Consider the following 24293-nt stretch of genomic DNA (forward strand, 5'->3'; position numbering starts at 1 on the left):
AAAAAAAAAAAAAAAAGAAAATAAAGAATAAAAAACGGGAAGAATATAAGAGTGTTAAACAAAGAAAAAAAAAACGAAAAAAACATCATGCGAAGTAGAAAGCCGTGTCGGAGCCCCTTCGTGAGAGGCCATGCTTCTTACTGATTTTCACTTATGTATCTCTCTTACATGGCAGTATGTTTGACCAATTTAATGGTATTTTTTCCACTACCCGAGTCTTGGATGGCCGTGACCCCGGCGACATTGGCCATTTTTTGGTCGCAATACGGCAATGGAAACCGCCAACCGTAAAGACTACCGGTAAAGAAAAAAAAAAGAGACAGATGCGAGAGAGTCAAAGTGTCTCCTAATGGCGGGCTAGGTTTTAACGAGTTAACCGGACGATTTAACCACGGGACACTCTACTACCTTTTTGCGGGATATATATAGTTGCAACTACAAACGTTCGATAAGAACGCTATAAAGGATGCCCGGTTTCGATTTGTCAAGTATCCATTAAGTTTGGACTATAAGGGCTTCTCTTCGTGGTCGTTCAGATTTTTATTCCGTTATTTTGTACCCTCGCTATGCTATTAAGAATGAAGACTGAGATCGTAGAAAGTCTGGACAATTCGAATTCATGGATCTCAGTAAGGACATCGCATTACTTAGAATGCACACGAATGAATACAGAATAAAACTCACTTTTTAGCAAAATTAAGTAATTATTTAGGCTCAAAAAACTATATGAAAGATAAATTGAAAATATTCTAGTATAAGGAATGTATGTCTGATATAAAAGAAATTTAATAAGCATTTTTGTCTCATCGAATTTAGATGAAAATCTAATTTAATCGTCAACGAGTTGTTGATGATTTGCAGTTGTTCGAATTAAATTACTTAATTTTACAATATTTTACTTTAATATGTATTCTATATTTTAGTAACGGAGGCTATATACGAAATGAATCCATTAATGAAAAATGAAAAAAACCAAAGCAAGATTGAAATATCAAAATTCGAGGATCGTAGCAGGATAAAACATCTATAACCAAATGATATCACAATTATATAAAAAAATCTTCTTTCCTATATTCGGACCTATTTTAATGGAATTTTTCAAATAAGAGCTATCGAAATTTTTGTTGTTGAAAACTTCGGCAACCCTATAACGAACCGGTACTATTTCCACGAATATTCAGGTAAATCTTTCTTGAAACTCGTACACGTTCCGTAAACTAATTTGCACGTTAGTCACGGCTCCAACAGGAATCTCCATTCGAGTCACAAAAATTCGTTCGACCTCTGTGATGCGAAAGAAAGAGTTTCACGGAGGTTTTGTAAGTTCGATGGTGGGTGCAAAGTTCGATGACACGGTAAATATAGCGCCAAAGACTTGCCAAAGCACAATGTAAAATATATATATAATGTATATAAGAAAGTCAAGTAAATCGATCTAAATATCGTGAGTATGTAGGTACGTGTAACGCGTATCGAAAGAATTCGATTGGAATGAGCCTCACCTGCCAAGTTTCGCGTCCTCTTCGTCTACTGGCTTTCGGCGGGAACGTTCACACACGTAATATATGATTCCTGTAATAAAAATTTCATAAAATCATTGGAAAAAACAAGAAAGAAAGATATCAATGTCGATCGTGAAAAAGATTTTCCTTAAAATTAAAGGGCTCGTAACAAAAATGATTCTTGTCCATGTTTGAAAAATGATACAAATTTTTAAATACTTTCGTATAGTTATAAGCCTAGCTTCTGGTTACGAAAATACATTCTGATCTAAAAAATCCAACACTTTGACGAGAACTGTTTTTGTCAAGAGTTCTCCAGTTATATTTTATACTAAACTTTTTCTAACTTGATAAAATCTACTTATCAAAACCGAATAATTCTATATGATCACTTAGCGCGAGCTAACGTTGCAATTTCACGTAGAATCACAGTTGCACTTTTAGATAAATCTGCGTTGCAATTTGGAACAAGTTTATGCCACGGGTAATTCCAAATAAATTCGCGCTGCTATATCAAGCAAATTAACGTTGTAATTTCATATAAATCCAGTTTGCAATTTTAGATACGTTCCGGAGGTCGCGAGTGCTAATAAATTCGCGCTGCGCATGCATGTAATGCTATGACGTGTTTTAGAATTTATGTTGAAATTGTGAATAGGTTTATGTTGGGAAATTAAGCGCACGTGTGAAACGATTGTTAATAAATTCATTTACACTTTTACTTCATATTGTATATGCTATAATTTTCTTAGATATAAATTGCCAAGCTCAATATTATCGTTTCAAATGCAACTGTTATGACTATTACGTTGCAACATTTCGCTATAATTTTATTTCGGATGGTGTTACAATCTTATGCAATCTAATATTTCTAAATTTTAGAAGAAATTCATATTGCAACTCGTGATAAGTTTGTGAAACATATGCGAAAAAAATATTCTCACCTGTCTTATGCGCGCAACAGCAGATCACGTCGATCACGATAATAATAATGAATAGTACCGCGATGACGATACCAATTATGGCTGCGCTTGATATCAGAGGTCCTTGATGATGAACCACAGTTGTGTCTATACCTTGAAGGATAAGAATCATGTATCAGATAAATATCATGATAGAAAATGTACATTTGTTTGTTTGCAATCCGTTAGTGCAGAAGCATTACTCACAACGATGTTTGGTGATGATATAAAGAGAAAATCGTTCCCAGTCTAAAGTATATTGTTTTACTATCGATTATAAGTTTATGCATTCAAAATAAGGTTTGAAAAGCTTCTTGTCACATAAAAGACATTACGAACCTAGTAGAAATTTTAATCCAACATATGTTTTGAGATATAGTATAAACTATATGCTTATAGTAACTCTTTCTTTCTTAAATAGTCCTTTTAACAAATATATCTGCTTTTTTATTATTATTCTTGTATCTTCCTGTTAGCTGGTTTACTTTCTTTTATTTTATCCTTAGATAATAAAGGTTACATATGAAAAATTAGAATATAGTGATCCTACTTTAGAATTCCGTGTTATAAAATATTCATATACACGAATCATTTATTTTATATCATATTCTAACATCTTTGCTATTTTCTCCCAAAGAAAGTTTCCAAATATGGAGACAATATTTTAGTAAATATTGAATTATACGCGATAAATCTATCGCTCGCTCCGCACCGAACTCCACATGTCTGAGAAATCCTACATTCTACATGACAAGAAACCTTCTAAACTTCGCTTCCATCTAAACAAAAACTCCCCTACATTTCACTTAAGCACATTCGTGTCCCGCGCGAAGAGACTACGTGTTTCTGGAAGCAATAGAAGCGAATGAGTCTACCGCGAAATTGATATCGCGATCGAGTTTCCGTCTCGAGACCTAGACACATCACCAAACACGTTACGCGAACGATTAATTTTAGTCTCCTGAAAAGAAAGAAGATCGGCGGGGGGGTTTGGGGAAGTGCCAAAATCGCTCGCTCCGCACCGAACTCCACATGTCTGAGAAATCCTACATTCTACATGACAAGAAACCTTCTAAACTTCGCTTCCATCTAAACAAAAACTCCCCTACATTTCACTTAAGCACATTCGTGTCCCGCGCGAAGAGACTACGTGTTTCTGGAAGCAATAGAAGCGAATGAGTCTACCGCGAAATTGATATCGCGATCGAGTTTCCGTCTCGAGACCTAGACACATCACCAAACACGTTACGCGAACGATTAATTTTAGTCTCCTGAAAAGAAAGAAGATCGGCGGGGGGTTTTGGGGAAGTGCCAAAAATCCGTTTTCATCAAAGCGTAGACACGTAAGGAACCAAGAGAACTAAACACACGCACACCAAATCAAACCAAAGCGAACCAACGTATGTACATACGTGTATGTGTATACCAATGAAAGAATGATATCGGTTGTCGAATAAGCGATAAAAAGAAGCGTGATTAAGAAACAATTTTTAAAAAAGAAACAAACAAATATGTATAAAAATTAGAGGAATAGATATGAAAATCAAGAAGAAAAACGAACTAGATAATTAAATGAAATAGCTGGTGCACAAAGATACATGTGTGATACCAAGCGCGAAAATATAGCGGAACGGAAGAGCGACAAAAGGGTGCGGTAGTCCCTTCTGTCGGACCGGACGTAGAGATATGGGTGCTGAGAAAGCTCAAGGAAGGGGGAAGAAAGCTTCATTCGCTACCTTTCTCTCCCGATGTTAGTTTCTACGCGTCACTAGTCTAAATGTGCTACCTCCACACACATAAAGCTCTTTTAATATTTTTTTTTCCACTGAGTGCCTCTTGCTCGCTCTCTCTCTCTCTCTCCCTCCCTCCCTCTCTCTCTCTCTCTCTCTCTCTTTCTTACATACACACACGCTCGCTTTTTTGGCTTCAAAAAGTCAACAGAGAGGGACTACTACGATATATATGTATACTTAGCAGATGTATGATACATATTACGCCCGTCGTTCGACTCTTCTGATGTGCTTCAATATATTTACCGTTCTGTTTCGAAGCATGTCGCATCCCATCGTGTACATTTTTGCTCGTATTTGTCCCAAAAATCTTAATTTTTTCTTTCGCTCTTCGTTTCTTAATTTTCGGTGAGACAGGTGGGCGGAAAATGAACGAGACGGCCGAGAAAGAAACCATCTCAAATTGATCAGCCCGTTTCGCTCGAGTTCTCTTTATCTTTCTCATCGCTGGGTCTTAACCCCTTAATGCTTATGTGTCGTCGCGGTCTGATCACCGAAGCGGATGATTCAATTTATGGTGCGTCGTCTTTTAGACTGTTCGTTTGATGCTGCTAATGTTTTCTGATAGACATTGATGAATGAATAGACTGTTCGTATGAACGGTTCCGATCCATCGATCGGTTCTCCGAACAGGCTGTGTTCACTGTCATCTTCTTTGCCAGTTCTGTTCTTTATGCATGCGAGTGTAAATTCGAATTTTCTTGACGACTGCTTACTGGACTGACATTTATTCCTGTTGGATGGTTGGTCGTCGAGTAATACCATTATTTTATTGTAGAAGATTAATAGGAAAACGTACCCTTTCAATTTTTATCTAGCCCTCTATGATGTTACGTGCTTTTTTGTTCTTTGCGAATTTTTGCGAATAATCAGACGCTTTGGAATTTGTTTAATAAACAATGCATTATTTTGAATAAAATACGATATCCAGATATTTAAATTCCAATTAATTATAAGAATTCCAAGATTTACGAGTTCACGTACTTAGGTATAGCCCATTAAAGGAGTACGTTTTCGCTTCGAGCAGATAAGAACTTTAGCGATTAGATGTTTTTATTCTGTTCCAGCGCGTTACTTCGTTACGATTATTTTCGTTGTTGTTCTCCTTTCTTACGCTCGTGCCGACAGGAACCTTCATTTGTAATCCTCTTTACGATACAAAGAGTTCATTGCAATCATCCCTTGAACCAAATTTCATAATACGTGATTTCATAATTTGTTATACTGATAAGAACGTCCATTTGTAATCCTCTTTACTCCCTAAAATACAAAAACTTGGTCGCAATTATCTTGGAATCTAATTTTGTAAAATAAAGGCCGATGATTTTTAACATAAAATTCAATCGTCGCATCAAGGGGTTAAATCTCGTAGAACCAACGATATTCCTAATTTCTTCTTTTCATCCTATCATTAATATTTTCTATTTGTCTCTTATCTCTTATTTTTTCTTCGGTTACGGTGTACTCAACAATCTCCACAGCGAAGCGGAAACAATTTGATGGTGGCTTCTTTGCTGGCTGATTCATTTGGCATTGTATTCCTTGAACACTCACATATATATTTCCATACTCATATTTACAATAAGTGTTTTCCACAGGTGAAACGATAAAACGTTCGCCCTCGTTATAAATACGAATGTATATATATATATATTATATAGTATATTAGGCACTAGGCTAGCACATAATCCTTGCACGTAAGAATGTTTATCTTTCTTCTAGACATCTTTCATATACATATAATATTTATATGTATATATATATTTATATATATATACGTTTGTACATATACATGTGTATGCTGTATACAGATCGCAATTTAATATATATATATTCGTCGGCAATTACACGTGAATACCGCGAATCCTTTTAAAAACGCTGGATCTGATCGCGAAACGCGTTCCTTTTCAATCTTCCTCCTTCTATTTGATGGAACAAAGAGAAACGAAATGGCGCTCGAAAGACAGTGCACGCATTTCAGTCCATGGTTTTTCGTTTTCTCCTCGGTCTGCGTTTCATCCTCTTTAGTTCTATACGACGGTCAACGAGTCGAGTCAGTGGAGATAAATAAAATACAGAAACGTGAAACAGCAATTTGATCGACAAACTCTAATTAACTGATGCTTCAAACGAACTAGTATTATACTAAAATCTGTGAAGAAATTTCTACTTATGCCTTTTTAATTTTATTCCCTTGAAACATGGATGGTATCTTTCTCCAAGCTTTTGCAATTGCTGACAGTACATCGTAACATTTATAGTTTCGTTTGAGCCACACATTTCAAGGATGAAGCTATCGATGAACATACATTGTCAGTTTTTAAATCAGAACGTATCGATTTCTATAAAGAAGATATTGGAAAATTAAGATTGCTTCTTATTGATAATGGATAATTCCATAGTATATTGAACGAAGTATTCTGTTACATTTCAAAACGTTGTATTTTCAAGACACCAAAAGCTTTTAACTGATCCCTGTATGTATTTTCAGATACTACACTCGGCGAATAGAGTCGGAAAACGTAGCTTCTAAGTTTAAGAAACTTTCAAATTGAAAGTTACTTTTGTTGCAAAAATTGCCATATTCGATGCAGGCCGATGCAGTCACAAAACCGTGAATCACAGTGTCGAGTTTGTACTTTGAGTTAGGATTAGGTTTCAGCTAGATTAGATCTGGGTGAAGTTTGGATTAAATTTCAGAAGTTCCGTAAATTCAAATCTAATATTTCCGGCCTCTACTCATTTCGTTAAGTATTATCAGAAAATACATGTATAAATTCGTTAAAAATTTCCTATGTCCTAAAACAAAATTTAACTTGTATCCTACATCTTGTAATTTTCTCACGACCACTGACTCGACTCGCACACGTATTTCACCATACAAATAACAGCTATTTCGATAAACGCTGTCGATGATCAATTCGACATGTCAACCAAAGAAAGAAATTTATTATAAGGGCAAAAAAAAAAAAAAGAAAAGAATGCAGGCCGATGCAGTCACAAAACCGTGAATCACAGTGTCGAGTTTGTACTTTGAGTTAGGATTAGGTTTCAGCTAGATTAGATCTGGGTGAAGTTTGGATTAAATTTCAGAAGTTCCGTAAATTCAAATCTAATATTTCCGGCCTCTACTCATTTCGTTAAGTATTATCAGAAAATACATGTATAAATTCGTTAAAAATTTCCTATGTCCTAAAACAAAATTTAACTTGTATCCTACATCTTGTAATTTTCTCACGACCACTGACTCGACTCGCACACGTATTTCACCATACAAATAACAGCTATTTCGATAAACGCTGTCGATGATCAATTCGACATGTCAACCAAAGAAAGAAATTTATTATAAGGGCAAAAAAAAAAAAAAAGAAAAGAAAAGAAAAAAGAAATGTTTCCTCGAGTGCTGCAATCGACAGGATCGTGGCTCGGTTATTACCATTATACGTCGTTGCACGAAGGACCAGCTCTACTCCATTTCCTCGCCAGAGGAAAATATCCGATGCGAAATAGACGGGAGGATTGAAAATTGTAACGGTCGACGATAGGATCGAATAAGAGGAATAGAAAAAAAATATCTACATGGAAATGGAGGTGGCTGGCGAATGGTGACGAATTTCATTTTCGAGGAACGTTTCTATGCGGCAGAAATTAACTGCAGCAAAATTGCGTTCCTCGTACTGGCTTTGTTCATTTTAATGCTCGCTTGTGAAAATCTGCTCGTTTTTACAAGTCGTTTTCCATTCTGCTGTCCGATTCGCTATATATCGGGACAAAGAGAAGGATTGCAATATATACGACGATTGTAATTTCCACGGTTCAATATAATAACTTCATGCGTCCATTAACCGGTCTCGTGAAATGACTTCGAGCTTACTTTGAATTTTCGTACTTCGACGAGGTGCTGATCGCTGGAAGAAGTTGGAGGAAGTCGGTAATTCGAAGTTCTTTAACAACCGCGTGCAAGAGACGGAGAAGATGCCTATGAAAAGGAGGAATATCTTTCCAGGAAGGTACCGTACTTGTCCAACACTTAAGTCACGATTGCGTTATCGTAATTTCGCGATGCACACAGCAGGAATGCCATGTGTCTCGAAAATAGATTCACGGCTCTCGACATTGCACGGTGCGCTTCATATCGCGACCTAGCTTCATGTTGTTGCCTCCTTAACCCTTCTCTTTCCTGCGTTAAGTCACGTTCATATGTCCGTCCTCGTTTGGAAACGCGTCGCCTATTTATAACGGGCCCTCTGTTTCGGGGCGAACCGAGTTCCTCGAACGAGCTTGCGCTCGCTGCACGCGAAAGTATTGGCACTCAGAGGTTATAATAAAGTAGAGATGTTACTTCGTTTTGGAGTTACAATGAGTCGTTTTTCTTTTCTTTTATTTTGGTAGAATTTGGGGGAGTCGTAGGAATTTTATGGAATTATGCAAGTTGTTTCTTAGGAATTTGGGATATATGGCGCTTGATATAAGAAAGAAATTGATTCTTTATTTTACTGTATTTTGCAGGAATTTAGAGAATTATGGAATCAAGACATTGTAATTTTTGGATATTTGATATTTGCGGTAAAGAAAAGAATCAATTTAGAGAATTTCATGGAAACAAGATACGATTTCTGGACATTTGGTACTTGTGACATGGGAAGGAACAGTTCTTTTGGTAAGGGAATATGATTTTCAACTCTGGCAGGAATTATGTGTAGCATAATGAAGAAAAAATGAGAAGTGTTAGTTGTAGAACTGGAACAGAGGTAGAAGTTGCAAAAAATAGTAAAATTTATGCAAATGGAAGATATTTACATGAACGTTGCCATGTTGAAATATAGATATGGTAGTTATTCATGGAAGTTTTAGAAAGGCATGAATTTTGCACTAAAAAAAGTGCAATGCATTAAATATTATGAGAAAAGGTATAACTCAAAGAACAACTATTCATAGAAAAGTTACATACAAATGAAAACTTTGTTCAACATTAAGCGAAATATATTCCAAACTATACGTCCTATACATTTTTGAAGATTTAAATTTCTTATAAATTTATACACATCCACAGCCTAATCATTACGCAACACATTATCCTAAACCACAGTTCCGATCACATAAAATTTATTCAACGCTTACTGGATTGAAAAATTGCTTTCCTTACGTTTGCTCATCTGTGGCATTCATATTTATATATGCCAACACTAACAACACGTTTGAACTGAAACTTACAGACTTTATCTTCTTATTATTGTCCAAAAACATTGTATTTAGTTTGCAATTAGCAGTTGAAGTTAAGAAAGGAGCTTTTACCATTCCGCGTCAGACTGTTCTACGCGAGTTCATAAACAATTTCACAGCTACAACAGCTCTTTGTGCCAACACTTTCATCGACGATCTCGCGCGTTTTTTCCACTCGGAAGCTGAGAGCTGGGAAACAGAAGGCGTCTCTCTTTGCCGGGGCCCATTTGCATCCTCCTCGAAATTATCTCACCGACGCCGGTTTCTGATCTTTCCGACCGAAGCAGTTTCGCGGCAGACTCTGCGGCGTTTTAAGTTACAAAATTGCATCTCCGCGAGACGCGGTAAGCTACACAAGAAGAGAAGGAAAGAGAGAAGATCGAACAAGAGGACAGGATGCAGTTTCTTGCAGGTTCTTGCGCTCTCTATTATAAGTTACTGGCCGCGAGGCCAGCCTCCGGAGTTTTAATTGCGTTACAAGCGAGCCATTATCCCGAGTTTCACCGATTAATCTCGAAATCTGCCTTCTATCCGCGCGTTTTCGCGCCACCATCCTGACTTTCCGGTTCGGTCAAGAAAACTCACGCCAGATCAAGAGAAGTTAATCAAACGATACTCTCTTTTAGAAGATTCGTCCCATATAATCAACCGCAAGGGTTGATCAAGAAATATTTGGCTTGTTAAATATATTTTGATATTTCGTAAATGGAAGAGGAAGTAGGAAGGCAGATATTTTTGGAAATTTCAAATTTTTGATGATAAGAGATAATATAGAAGAAATGTAGTATAATAAGAAGTTTGATAAAAAATGTGTGGATTGTAAGTAGATTACAAAAATTAAGCTATTTCCTTGTTTTCGAAGGGAAGAGCTCAAGAAAACGACGTTATTTATGCATGAGCAAAGAAATAGAAGAAAATGCTGATTATGAATGAATAGAAGAAGGTTGATCCTAAAAAGCTATAAAAGGAACATTCAGGAAGAGGAGAAAGAACGAAAAACGACGAACCAGGAAGAACTGTGATAGAATCCTATTTATTCAAATGAAATTTTAATTAGTGTCAAATGAACTGCACACAGAGTCCATTTATTCGAACACAAATTTCTATTATATGAATTATTATATCGTATTCAATTAATCAAATTAGATGTATAGAAATCTCCTATAGTTTCGAAATGACCATTCCAGCGTATAAAATAATATTTGACGAGTAAAATCTGATAACAGTAGACGCCAGAAATCTTTTCATCGCGGAAATCTCACAGACATCTTTGCACAAACGTGCAGATGAATCAATCAGACAGACGATTAAATCGTTTAAACGAAAAAAATAGTGGAATCGAATCAGGTCACCGAGCAATTTCACGTGGTCTTTTATTTCCGGGGCTGGTATCGTCCAAACCAGAGCGGCTTCGCCATTAACGCGTTCGTGAATTATCTTTCACAGTGCGGTTTACCCAGCCACGAATACTCCGGATGAGACTTGCACAGCCCGATTTTTATCGATTTTCAGCGTGGTCAGAACGTGGAAAATACGTAGCCTGACGAAAATGCGTTCTACCGGTTCGTCTCGTAACGCAGTATATCCGTCGGCCGACGAAGAGAGTTAAAACTCATTATTTTACTCTTTTTCTCGAAACTGGATTGGTAATTCTGCCGAAACGTTGGCGAACGCTTCGTGAAAAAGGGAGATCCACGCAATCTCGACGATTCGCTCTCTCTCCCTCTCTCTCTTGTATTGTCCATCTCTTCAAAAGCGATTTAACTTGGACAAAATTACGTTAGGACACGGTTGAATCAAATCTCATTCTAATGGAACCTCGTGGATGTTCGACGGTGCTACAAATTACGAGAAATCCTCCTCCTCCTCATCTTTCTCTCTCTTTCTCTTCCTTCCGCCTCTTTTCTCTACGTTTGGCAATCGTTCAACGAGCCTAGCGGATCGATCGGAAAAGGACAGGGATAGGTTTTCGCGAGACTCGAACAGCAGAAACGATTTTCTCGCTCGTTTCCGCCTGATTCTGAGGCGACCTATTGTCTTCGCCGGCGCGAAAACGCTTCACGCGTCGACGAGCACGCTCCTCGTGCCGCGAACCTTGCTCAAAAGCAGCCTCGAAGATGAAAACGCTTCTCTTCGTCTTCGACCGAGAGACGAGTTTTATATGCCGTGCACTGTGTCTATTCGCGTCTCTCTTTCTCTCTCTGTTTCTCGGGCGCGCGCTACCGGAAGCGACTCGCGTAACTCTGCGCGCTCTTTACAAGAGGGCGAAGTTGAAGACGGTCGAAAGTCGAGAATTCCGTGTTCGAGACGCGAGGATTCGAGGAACACGCGCAGATTCGCGAAAACTAGTCGCGATGCGATCCCGTGGTTCCGGGGAAGAAGAGGTTCCTCGAGAACTAGCCGGAAGTGGGATCGGTGCCTCGTTAACCACTGTTTCTTCGTCGAGTTCTCGCGTTTTGGAATGCACAGTCTGTTCTATTGAACGAGTTTCCCTTGCAGACGCGACGAGTTGCGCGAAGTTGAGGTTTTAGGTGACTCGTTGATATGCTTTTGAGAAATATTTTTTTTTTTTGATTAAATGGGTGGAATAGCCGTGAATAGAAAGATGTGATTGATAATAAAGTAGATGTTGGTGCATGGTTATACAGTGCGAATATGTGCGTTCAGATTTAAAAGGATAATTCACGAATGTTTTATTTTTTAGCATAAATAAGACTTTCATAAATTATGATTTAAAGTGGCGATGTTTGGAGTAGATTAAGTAACATGTTGCCCGTCAGATGAATTTTGGATGTCTCTGTGATGGATTTGGACAAACTAAGCTTACATTTAAGAGACATCTCTACTTTTTCATGAATTTCGATTAAAGGAACACGAGGCGCCAAATAATGTTTTCACCTAAACCATAAGATTAAAATTAGAATAGTTTTAGATGTAGTCGAGATTTGTTGAATACTATAAAAATTTCAAATGCAGTTTCTTATTTATCTCGGAATAGTCAGCCTAATAACATAGATGTATATCAATTCAAATAAACCATCAATGTACATTAACATTCACCTGTATACTTGTACGACTTTTATTTACCAATTTCCAGCCCAAATTTTCGTCATATTTCGTCCAAACAAAAAAAAAGTCACAAATTTTTAGAGCAAAAAATTCCGCCCGCTTCTTCTCGGAACCACAGTGTTTCTTCTTGCATCGTTCGATTCCATTTCATAGAAATCGCAAGATTTTTCATCCATTCACTCGTATAATACATCTAATATACATTCGTTCGTCTCGGCACTCGAGAATCTTAGGCCAGCTCAGGATTCGATAGATCACAAAGAAAAAAAAAAAAAAAAAAAAAAAAAAAGGAAAAAAGGAAAGCGATCAAACATACACAAACCCACTTGCGCCTTTATCTTCACGGCCGAGCCGGTTCACGTGAAATATAACCTCGTACGACTCGTTTACATGAATCTAAAACGCGACATTCTGGGCGAACGCTCGACACGCGACAGTTGAATCGTGTACGATCATTCATTCCCTCGTGCTGCCACCAGAGATATTCCCATACTAGCGATATCTTTTTTATTCATAGAAACGTGATAGATCGCACGGACAACGATATTCTGGTGCAGGTGCTTGTTATCATTTTCAATGGGATCGGAAATCCACAAAAAAGTCAGCCGTGTAATTCGTTCCAAACGCTCATCTTCTACCAATTTGTGGAATGAAATTTCCTTTTCGTTGCATTTACTTTGCGATTTATGGAAATCTTTCAGATGTATGTTTTAAATCTTATTTGTATAATGATTTGAGTAAGATTCGTAAGAAGTTTGTGCATCGATAATTTGAAAGATGTTGCTACGCAAAGTTTATTTAATCCTGTTCGATTATGTGCAACGATAGTAACTGCAGAGAAAATATAAACCGAGTTTCCTTACATGTATTTTCTAATATTTGTAGTTTCTTGATTTAGTGCCAGCTTGTAGTAAAAAGTTAACGATATATGTCACTTTCTTTAGACAAAATAAAACTGAAATATAAAACTACCTATGTTAACATTAACAACGCGCCTTTTTTTATCATTCTTAACATGGTTAATTCGTTAAAACTACTCCGATGGAACTTTGGATGGATGAAACTACTCTTGGAACCGCGCTACCAAGTGCATTTCCGCACGTGGATCGGTAACGAACCAATTTGTCTTTTCTCCCCTTACAGATTTTAATTATTGCGCTCAAAGTTATAAATCATTCGCTTCGTGTATTCCTAATAACTATTCCCATACGAAAAAAGAGGTTATTCTGTATAAAAATGTTGTTGAATAGCAATAATTACTGCGTAGTTTGAGTGCGTAGTTTGATCGACCACATCCGATGGAACACATTATCGTACAATGAATAAGAAACCATTGATATGTACAAAATCGTGCACCAGAAACTCGTTGCGTTTACGCTATGATCGATATACATATTGTACATGTATGTATGTACGTATGTATGTAGCTGAAAGCTGTTATCAACAATGTTACTAAACAACTGTCGCTGTTAGAACGTCCAGCCAGTTTCGTTCTTACAATTCTTCTTACACCTAAGCACACTCAAATGTGTTAACATACAATCGCTGATCACGTGGAATCCCTCGAGTACTTACAAAGGTACGTGGTGTGTTCGATGGAATGAGAGTGTCGCCAACGAAAAAGACAGGCGAACGGCGCTAAATTAAATGAAACGAACGATACCAAAAAAAGAAATAATAAACGTAATAATAGAAGAATCAACAAAACTAAAGAGGCATTTAAAAAAAGGGAATAAAATACAATAAAATATATATATATATATGAAACAATAGAAGCGCATGCCATGCGATCGTAATCTAACATCTAACAATAAGAAAACCCAAGGCAAGAGCGAACATTTAAGAGATCGAGGTTGCGACGACCCTGTCGCATTCGTTGAACGATGACTCGCGATCGATACTCGTGGACTCGTGGACAAGGGGCCATTTGTATTTCAAACGCGACAGAGTATTCAGTGTACCGTGTACCTCGAGACTCGATGCTCGATATTCGATTTATTTGCCTCTTATGAAGCACCTTTCCTTCTCTTTGCTTCTTTTTTTTCGTCCTCGTTTTTTTGCTTCTTACTCCAAAGAAAAGAAAAAAAAAAAAGAAAAGATACGTACAAATCAGCGTGGATGATCGTGGCGACGTTCGTAATCGATAATCGTGACGGTGGTTGTGACGATAATACTAATGGTAATGACGATACACACGATATACAAAATAAGTGCGGTCAAGTAAACTAATTGACGACGATATTGACAATATATAGCGACGATGGTAATAATAACAATAATAATGATAATAATAATTATAGTAAACCGTAGCAATAGCGTACGTCGTGAATAATATAATAATAATAATAATAATAGTAATAAAATAATAATAGTAAATAACGCTAATAGCAATGGTAGAATTAATAATAATAATAATAATAATTGTAGTAATCGATAATCATAACACACATCATGCGCACTAAACACGTATGGTCCAAGAGCTAATCAAGCAGGACTAAGTCCGATCACTTGGTAAAAAAGTTAATGAAAATTTCCCAAGAGAGAAACAATGAATAACAATTAAAAATAAAAAGAAAAAAAAAGTATTAACCATACACAAGAGGAGAGAAAAAATCGTATATGCAATCGGCTGAAAAATGAACCCAGTTAAGAAAACTAATTTTTAGGCGCAATCTAAAGGTATAAATGGTTAAGAAAAAAAGGTGCTTTCTCCCGTTTCGTGCGGATGTTCTATCATTTGGGTATCAGTTTATCGTTTATAGACATATTTAGTTTTTTATTCTTTTCTTTTTTATAACTCGCGAATGGTTCGTGTACTCGATCACGATCATATTTATCGACGATTATATCGCGTCGTCGTGTTCACATGTCCTATGTGAGTTCTTTTAAGGAGTTGAGGGGTTCAGTTCAGCGTAAAAACACGCGAAGCGTGGTTTAAGTAAGTCTAAGTATTTGCAAGTGTATCTTTTTCTTTGGCTCTAAACGTGTAAAAACTCCTCGGATGTCCCTCCTCGAGAAAATTGGTAAAAAAATCCCACAAACAGAAAAAGAGAAAAGTAGTTAGCCACAGGCAGGTCAGGCTATATGCAAAGAGCGCTAGTTCAGCTCGGACGAAAACGGATTTTTCGCGGACGATTTATCCCGGTGTTTTTTTCTTTTTTCTTTTTTTTTTTTTTGATTTTTCTTTTCCTCAACGGACGTGTTGCGTCTGTAGAGAAATGGTAACGAGTTGCGTTCGTGTTTCTACGTGTACACCACGAAGAAATTGCTTCACCCCTGTAACTCTACTCGTTGTTCCTTTCCTTTGTCACGTTGAATCGTTCGTCGCAAATCGAACCGCGAGAATCGCGAAAAATTCCATTCCAAAAATATTTGTACTCTACTAAGTGGTGAGAAACAAGAAAATACCCTTGGCAGACCCGATATTAAATACAATTTTAGCTAGTTTTTCGAATAACGTTTCTTATTCCTTTCGAAATATTGAGCAAATTGTATTAGATTGCTGCATAATTTCTGTCCGCCTCTTCGTTCACACATGTAAGTAGACTATCAGTGTTACAATAAACACGTATAACATTGCTATATAAGTTGATATGATATAAATAGTGTTTTTAGAGTTTACAAAACAAACGAATAAGATGTTTTCATCGATCTTTTAATCAGGCATTTAAAAGGGTTTTTTTTTTTATAATGACTAGACTGTGAATATTTATGCAAATTTGTATTTATATGAAAATAATTAAAAGTGTATGATTCGCTTATTAAATATAATTATGACTATTATACTTCAGGTGTTTTATGTAGTTTTGCGTTTTATGTGCATTTTATGCCACATTTTCACCAACGGATTCTCACTTCTTTTTTTCCAGCAGAGAATAGTTTGGACGGAAGGAATTAAATAATTTCCAGGCCATAAGATATATAACGAGTCCTTTCTTAAATGACAGATTCCAAGATTTTTATAAAAGAGGCATAACGCATATAAATATGTCGTGTAAATTTGTAGAAAATTGACTCTCACGAGCCAGAATTTACGAAGCAACCTAATACATATATATTCGTTCTTATTCCCTTTCGACGATCGAAAAGTCGAAAATTCAATTGTACGAACACTCCTACACAATGTGATGAACATTTTTGTCTTCAATGTAGTACCTTGCGCGTTTTAACACTAAGCATTTGGCAATTTAAGGCAATACGTGTCTCAGCCCCTTAATTTAACGTTATGTTAAAATCGATTCACGATGCACACAACGATACATCTAATGCATCGATGATCGTGATATTATCCTTTGAATAAATTGATTTTCGAGCTGGACACACAACGCTATTCTGCAATTTACTCTGAATAATTCGCGAATATTCACAATTTATAATATTCCACCCGAATGCTGTCCCGATCCGATCACCAATCTACATTATATTAAACCTTCAATCACGTGCGAATCCTCGAAACAATAAAATTTTGCCTGGAAATAATACTAAAACACGAAACCGTACATTCGCTATAAAAAAAAAAAAAAAAAAAAAAGATAACGACGCGAGCATACGAACAAGTATACCGTTAAGACGCGCTACTAATTTACAATGGATTACGACCATTTTCATTTCTCGTTTCCTCCACTCTTTATCAACACAGCGAACATCATCGAATCCCACTTATTCGCTAACGTTTCTACGTTGGAATGTTGTGCACCGGTCTAACAATAAGAGACTCACTTTACAATAATCGTTAATCGTGTGTGTGTGTGTGTGTGTGTGTGTGTGTGTGTGTGTGCATGCGTATGTGTGTGTAGTTCGTGTTTGGTTTGTGTGATAGTTGCGATATATGTTTGCGAACTTCACGCGCGTTCGACAAATGAAACACGCGGCAGAAACACGTTTATAGAGTAAAAAGTGAAAACTTGACGAACACGGAACGTATTACACGAGAATTTCTTTTCTCCATTGTGTTTTGTGTCTCTGGTTGTACTCTCTCTCTCTCTCTCTCGCTCTCTCTCTCCCTCTCTCTCTCTCTCTCTCTCTCTGTGGTATTATATAGCAACATTCGTACGTTCGTATTCGCATACCACTTTTTTAAAACGTGTACACTATAAATTGGAAAGATTAGAGCGTGAACAGCGACCGTTCATGACGTTGATCTCTTTTAATATTTTCTGCATTTTTATTTTATGTTTGTTTCGTTTACTTTTTCTTTCTTCTTTTTTTTTTTTGTTTCTTTTAGATAGCTAGAAATAGAATCGTTATTGCTGTGGCAATGGCGGTCACGGTGAGCTTGCGAGTATCTCCAGCGGAAGTAACTATATTGTAGTCCACATTGGGGCCCGTAGGTTCTGAATGATAAAAAGTGACTTGTAGAAGGATCGTTTGTTTTCGTTGTGTCTTGATTATGTTTTTTTTTTTTTTTAAAGGAAGGGAAGAATATCTAATATGCCTAAGGTGCCCATATATCGAATGGCTACCGGACAGTTCATCTAAAGTCGCTTTTCTACAAGGGTCAAGGGGACTGAGGACACTTCGTTCATGTTCAACCAATTAAAAAGGATACTTTTACGTATAAAAAATATTTCTCTAATTACAAATAGTATTATAAAAAAAAAAAAAGAAAAAGGAACGCAACGACGATGTATCGAAATACCTCAATGACCCTTTTCCCTCCTCCTTGAGTGAATAAAATAAAAACAGAGGCGAAGTGATTTGTAAACGGTCTCTCTCGTCGGGTTGAAAGTAAAAAAATGAAAAAAAAAGGACGACATATCAATCGGTGCAATAGCCTCGTGCACATATATATATAATGTAATAATTTTAAAGAGAAATTACGACTTGATGTATATAAAAAGGGCGCTAATGAAATACCGATGTAAATATATATCTGAAGATGAAGAAAATGGCGAATGAAACGAACACGTTTCGAGGACACAGCGGCTCGCCAAAGTATTCCAATACTTACCATAAAATATAAAACGTTAAAAAGATTTTATTAACGTTATAATAAGGCACGATAGTCGTGATTATATTGATATCAAATTTGAAAATAATCTGAAAATTGCAAACATATGTGGCATATATAGTAGAACATTTGTAGAGTACAAAATTAATGGATAATTGATTATTTGACTTGTCGTTTCTGCAAAACGTGATACATCTATCATTCCACTAAGTATCGGTATAATTACAAAGAAATAATGATATACCAGACGAGTTTTTAAAATTTACCTTAGAATTGATCATTATTTAAGTCATCAAGCCTCAACGAATGAACGAATTAAATTTCTGGAAAATAAAATATTAATCGCGTTCTTGTACAATAAAATCAAACAGTAGATGAAAAGTAACGTTGATCGGTTTAGCCTCTGAAAGGTTAAACATTCATTCACGGAAAGTTCTGACAAGTATTCGAATACTTTGGCGAGCTACTGTATGGTTAAAATCGGTGTAAGAAAAAAGGTGTAAAGAGAAGATAGAAAAAAAGAAAGGAGAGTTAAAAGATAGAAACTTACCTCTGGCGGTCTTAAACTTCCCAGAGCCTGGCTTACTGAAACCCATTATGTTGTGCGCCTTCAGCTCCACTTTGTAGAACGTGTCGGAGTATAGGTTCTTGATCCAGTGTTTCAGCCTTCCTTGTGTCTTGATGTCTTCTGTTCGACAGGTATTCTCCAACACCTCCCATTCGCCAGAAACGCGTTTTATTTGACAGTATTTGATCTGGTACATGTCAATCGGCTCGCCGTTATCGGCTGGCGCCAACCAAGTTAGCTCGTATTGATTGTTGAACCTGGACACATCGTACTCTGCGCTAGGCATCATTATCTTTGGTTCGTTCGGGAACGTCCTTCCGGGCGTAATTTCGCGATGGTACGCTCCCCAGTTACCAAGGCCGACCACGTTTCTAGCTGCGAATCGGAACTCGTACGAAGTCTGTGGTTTCAGATCTTCCAGGACGTAGGATGAATCTGCAAACAATGAAAGGGATAACTAGTTTAGAGAGAGTTAGCTAACAATAAGTGCAAGAGCTGTCATTGTGGAAATGTTTTTGGCAGTGCATTTGATATATGATTAGGAAGATTATTGGGTGATAAGAGGAAATTTAAATAACAAATATAAAAAGGATAATTAGTTTAGATGGAGGCTTTTTGTATAATGATTTAAGTATATAAAAGTTGCAATTGTGGAAATATCTTTGACTTGATAAATAAATAAGAAAAGATTATAATTAAGATTATAAATAAGAAATAAATAGAAAGAAAATAATTAGTCCACGGATTGATACCGTGACATTGATCTTTCATAGTGTACATATCTATCAAATTGGAGAATTATTCACTAGATAAATAAAAGGAAGGTATACATAATTAATTTGGATGGAATTCACGTAGGAATTGTCGCGGTCAAAGTGTGTTTAACAGTACATCTGATAGGTGAACGATTACTCCATGAATGGCAAGAGAAAAGCTATAACGAATAAAGAAAGGGATGAAGAATTCAAACAGATGGATAAGGATCAATCATGGTTAATAAATAATCATAACTATCCATTAGATGGTAGAAAGAAATTTTGGTAGCTCCAAAATCAACTCTACTCACTAGTAGACCACGTTTTGTTTTTCGCCATCATCCAGGTCTGCCCATCCTCCTTATACTGCACGGTAATCATCTTCGCAGGGAGTTCAGGATTGCTGCTAGGTAGCACGAGATCGAATTTAATCGTAGTGGCGGTAATTTCAGACATTTTCGCCTGCAACACTTCTGCCGGCTTCGTGGCCTCTCTCAATTCGATATTGCGTTCCCGCGTGCCATGCTTGTTAGACGCGATGCACTTGTAAGTGGTGTAATACCGCTTGTCCAGCGGGACAATCATCAGGGTAGACAGAGGACCGTTGCCCAGCTGCTTGATCATGTTGTCATTGTCGATTTTCTGATCACCGTACATGGTCCAGCGAATGGTAGCGTTCGGTATGCTCTCGGCGATGCAACTGATGTTCACAGGTCTCTGCTCCCACGACCAAGAGCTTGTATTCTGCATGGAAGCAAACGATGGCGGAAATTCGACAGTTAAATGACCGTTTCTACGCGCTTCGCCTCCTGCGTTCTCGGCGATACATTCATAGAGTCCATCGTTTGATCTGAGCGATTTATTGATCGTTAATGTACCGATCGTTTCGCCGTTCGTGTCATCGGCACTGTTCGTTAGCATGATTCTATCGTCGTCTAGTTGCGTCCCTTTCACGTACGGTTTCTCATCGGTCAGCTTCCTAAAGGTGACTTGGGGTGGAGGTTTGCCAAAGGCCTTGCAGACAAGATTCGCCTCGTTATCCTGTACCACGGTACTGTTCAAGAACTCCATGATCTTTGGCTTCACGATCACGTTCACTCTGATATTCGTGTTCGCTTCACCGGCTAAATTTATCGCCGTGCATTGATACTCCCCTGCATCTTCGCGATTCACGTTCGTGATGGTTAATATTCCCGTATCAGAGTCCACTCCAAAGCGATTGGCGTTCGAAAGATTCTGGTGCGTGAGCGATTTCACCCAAGTGAATTTTGGCGGCGGTTTGCCATGAGCTTTGCATCGTATGCTTGCGTCTTCCCCTTCGATCACATCCACCGGGGCGGGGAACTCCTCCACCGTCGGCCGTATGTGGACCTGTTAAATGAAATGCAAACCTGTTCCGTGATAGCTGTGGCGGCATTATGGCTGGGATTGGGAATAATTGGCGCAGCCACTCCGGCCGAATCTTCCAAGGGGGATGGAACTATGTGCAACGCGGTGGGTATACAAACTAGAGGGGAATGGATGGACGAAATTCTGTCTGATATTTGACTTTACCTGGAACGTGTAGCAGCTTCTGTTTGCCGTATTATTTACTTATCATAATTGGGCGGTACCTTAGCTTGCTCTTTAGAGGTGCTCGATATCGAGCGTGGATTTTTGATATGATTTTTTCTTTAAATTTGAGCTTGTCACGTGATTCTGTTGTGTTCTCGACGTTCATGCATATGATACGTGTAAACGAGGATTTTTGATTTTTTATTTAGTTTGTACGGCATTGTCGGAAAGGTATCAAATTAATCTCTAATTACAACACAGTAGACCCTTATATAACGCGATGCTGTGTGTAGCGTAATATCGTTAAAAAAATTGTCATTTGCTCTCGTATAACTCGATTTGGAAAATACCAGTGTAAACGAAATGCTTTTAAAAGAAATGATATCATAGAAACATTTGTAAATAAAATATTTTTATCGCGCTATAGGAGGTCTTATTTAATTTCAAAATATAATTTGCATAAATATCAGCAGTCCAGGAATAAAACTGATAAATGTATACCCACCTCGACGCGAATAGGTCGTTCCCTCAGCTCTCCAGTGGTCAATACGTAAGCACGGCAAGTGTAGATACCGTCGTCGGATTCTTGAACGTTCTTGATCTTCAGAGCATACGTGTCTATAATGTAGTGGTCGTTCGTCTTAATTAATTCGCCGTTGTACAGCCAGTCGACCGAGGGTGAAGGCCTTGCCCGCACTTTACACTGAATAGCGTAGTCTTCTCCCAGAATAGGATATTGATTGGGCGGTGCATTGTCCCAAGTGATCGCAACTACGAAACAGTAATTACTCTTTGATACTTTTGTGTACACTGCTTCTTTATTTATCGAGACTAAAGCTTGGAAATTTCGTTCTACAGAATTTTTTTAAACGTTTACACAGACTTCTGGCGAACATTTTTCGTTTGTCTGTAAACAGATCCCAGGAAATGTTATACAAAGGATTGTTTGCATTTGTGAAATATGTAAATTGTTGTACTACTTTTTGCGAGGGAAACTTGTGAAACAACACGGATAAAGAAAAATAAAGTTTGCAAACGAGATTTTTGTCTGGATTTGATTTTTACATCTGACAACCTCTGGGATTTTTATAGCTGGAACGTTTGTAGAATTCGAGAAATTGAATCGAGAAAAATTTCAATGTTTCCCACACTACGAGTTAAGCGAAAATTTAATTAAAGTCAAATGGAAACTTTTAGTGTTCCAAATTCCAAGTCTGCAAGCTTAAATATTTGAGATATAAAAATACAACTTTTAATTCGGTTCTGTTGAAACTTCCTTTGAGTGGATTTATTTAATGCCTTTTCTCGAAACGCCATGAAATATTTCAAACGAGGAAATTAAAATGGCAAGAACTTGAATTTGAAATTTTTCCCTCTAAGACTGAACTTTCTTTAAATCTTTTGCTCACCTATGGTATCGATCGTCACAGACTTCTCCAGCTGAATCGAATTCGCGTAAGTGGCCTTGCACGTGTATTTCCCAGCCTGTTGTTCTTGCAGAGAGTTGAAGAACAAAGACAAACTATTGTCCTGGAGCAATTCCGTGTACATCGGTGGCTGCGAATGACCCGGGGTGCTATACGGGATAATTAAAAATCACTATTATTACATCAACTTTTTATACGTTACACAACCATTCTAGTGACGATAATATTCTATAACGATAATGGCGATGACGATGAGTGATATGTTCAGGTGAAATGTTGCAGAGTGAATAGAAGAATTGGCTCAGTGTTTCACGAGTAAATTCAGAGATCGATATTCTATTAATTACGACATACATTTCACACGTGCTTTTTTAACATTGTTATTTTTTTCCATAAAATAGTTATGTTTTATTATTTAAACATTAAAAGGTTAACACTACTTATTATTAGAAAGAGTCACTATGAGAGCGAAGGAAGAATAAATATTAACCACTTAACGCTCAAGTTATATATATTATAACAAATTGCGATATAAGACAAAAGGGTTGATTCTTCGTGTAAAAATAGTTGGAACACGTCGAATAATTCTTTTAGGAAAGGTGGATACTTTTGTTTTTGAATTTTGTTTATTACTTGTTACTTTATCAATCTATACAAACGAATTCATTTTTTAACTAATTTCATTGCCAATCTCACTTATTTTAACTTATCAATCTTTCAGCTAGTTTAAGAATAAAAGCTCTTTCCACCTAATCTTCGCTTTATCGCTGAGAAATTATAAAATCTATAAAGCAACATTTTAAATGCAAGATTCGAGCGTTAAGTGGTTAAAACAAAGGAAAGAAACGAAACTCTCAATGTAACACTTTGTACCACCGAATATCTCCCGAATCAGATCGTCCGAAATATCCGAGACGCATCGTGAAGCTCATAAATCGTTGGCAAAACATCTAATCCGTATTCTAACGCGAAACACCGAGCCGATATCGGTGAAATATCGTTACGAGGCGGGGCTGTACACGCGGTGAGAGCAGAGTGCCGCGTCGAATTCGGATCGATGGGCTGGTTTCGAAGGATCAGCCGGTTCGCAAATCGATCGACCTTAATTCGACGTAAGAGCCAGATCGAACCAAGACCTCTCTCAGAGACGGAAGATTGGTTCTACCTGGATCCTAAACTGGTGAACGCGGACAGCTAGCAATTTCGTCGTCTTTCGTGTTGTGCATGACCTGGGAAACTGGTACAAACGAGACGCATTCACATGGATTCACACAATTTAACAACACTGCATGACAGAGTACTGGCTCGAAGATAAGGTTCTGGTAAGGGAGAGACGTTGAATCGTGTCGTAATGAATAGCTCCGATACGAATTCGAATGGTTAGCTCACTACAGATACACGCTTTAATGAATCCTTTCGATTAGGAAATGCGAGTTTCAGAGATTGGTGATCTCACAGCGAGAGGAACGTACAGATACAAATAACGATGATGT

General features: G+C 37.4%; 1 protein-coding gene across 6 annotated transcripts in view; it reads right to left on the reverse strand.

Moving 5' to 3' along the window:
* The window catches only part of LOC100741302 (fasciclin-2), a 173113-nt gene that overhangs the window by 4358 nt on the left and 144462 nt on the right, over positions 1–24293 (reverse strand). For 4 of the 6 annotated variants that reach the window (XM_024367180.2, XM_012384852.3, XM_024367183.2 and 1 more), the window contains 7 exons: positions 22783–22949; positions 21879–22144; positions 20131–21190; positions 19047–19499; positions 2447–2578; positions 1503–1572; positions 169–294 (listed from right to left, as the gene is read on the reverse strand). In XM_024367180.2, coding sequence (XP_024222948.1) covers positions 169–294; positions 1503–1572; positions 2447–2578; positions 19047–19499; positions 20131–21190; positions 21879–22144; positions 22783–22949 — 2274 coding nt within the window. Of the gene's footprint in view, positions 1–168; positions 295–1502; positions 1573–2446; positions 2579–16864; positions 17880–19046; positions 19500–20130; positions 21191–21878; positions 22145–22782; positions 22950–24293 lie in introns of those variants that run through there. The other 2 variants (XM_024367184.2, XM_024367186.2) reach the window with 2 other exon arrangements.

This window comes from Bombus impatiens, unplaced genomic scaffold (genome assembly GCF_000188095.3).
Source record: "Bombus impatiens unplaced genomic scaffold, BIMP_2.2 scf_0311, whole genome shotgun sequence".
Classification (NCBI taxonomy): domain Eukaryota; kingdom Metazoa; phylum Arthropoda; class Insecta; order Hymenoptera; family Apidae; genus Bombus; species Bombus impatiens.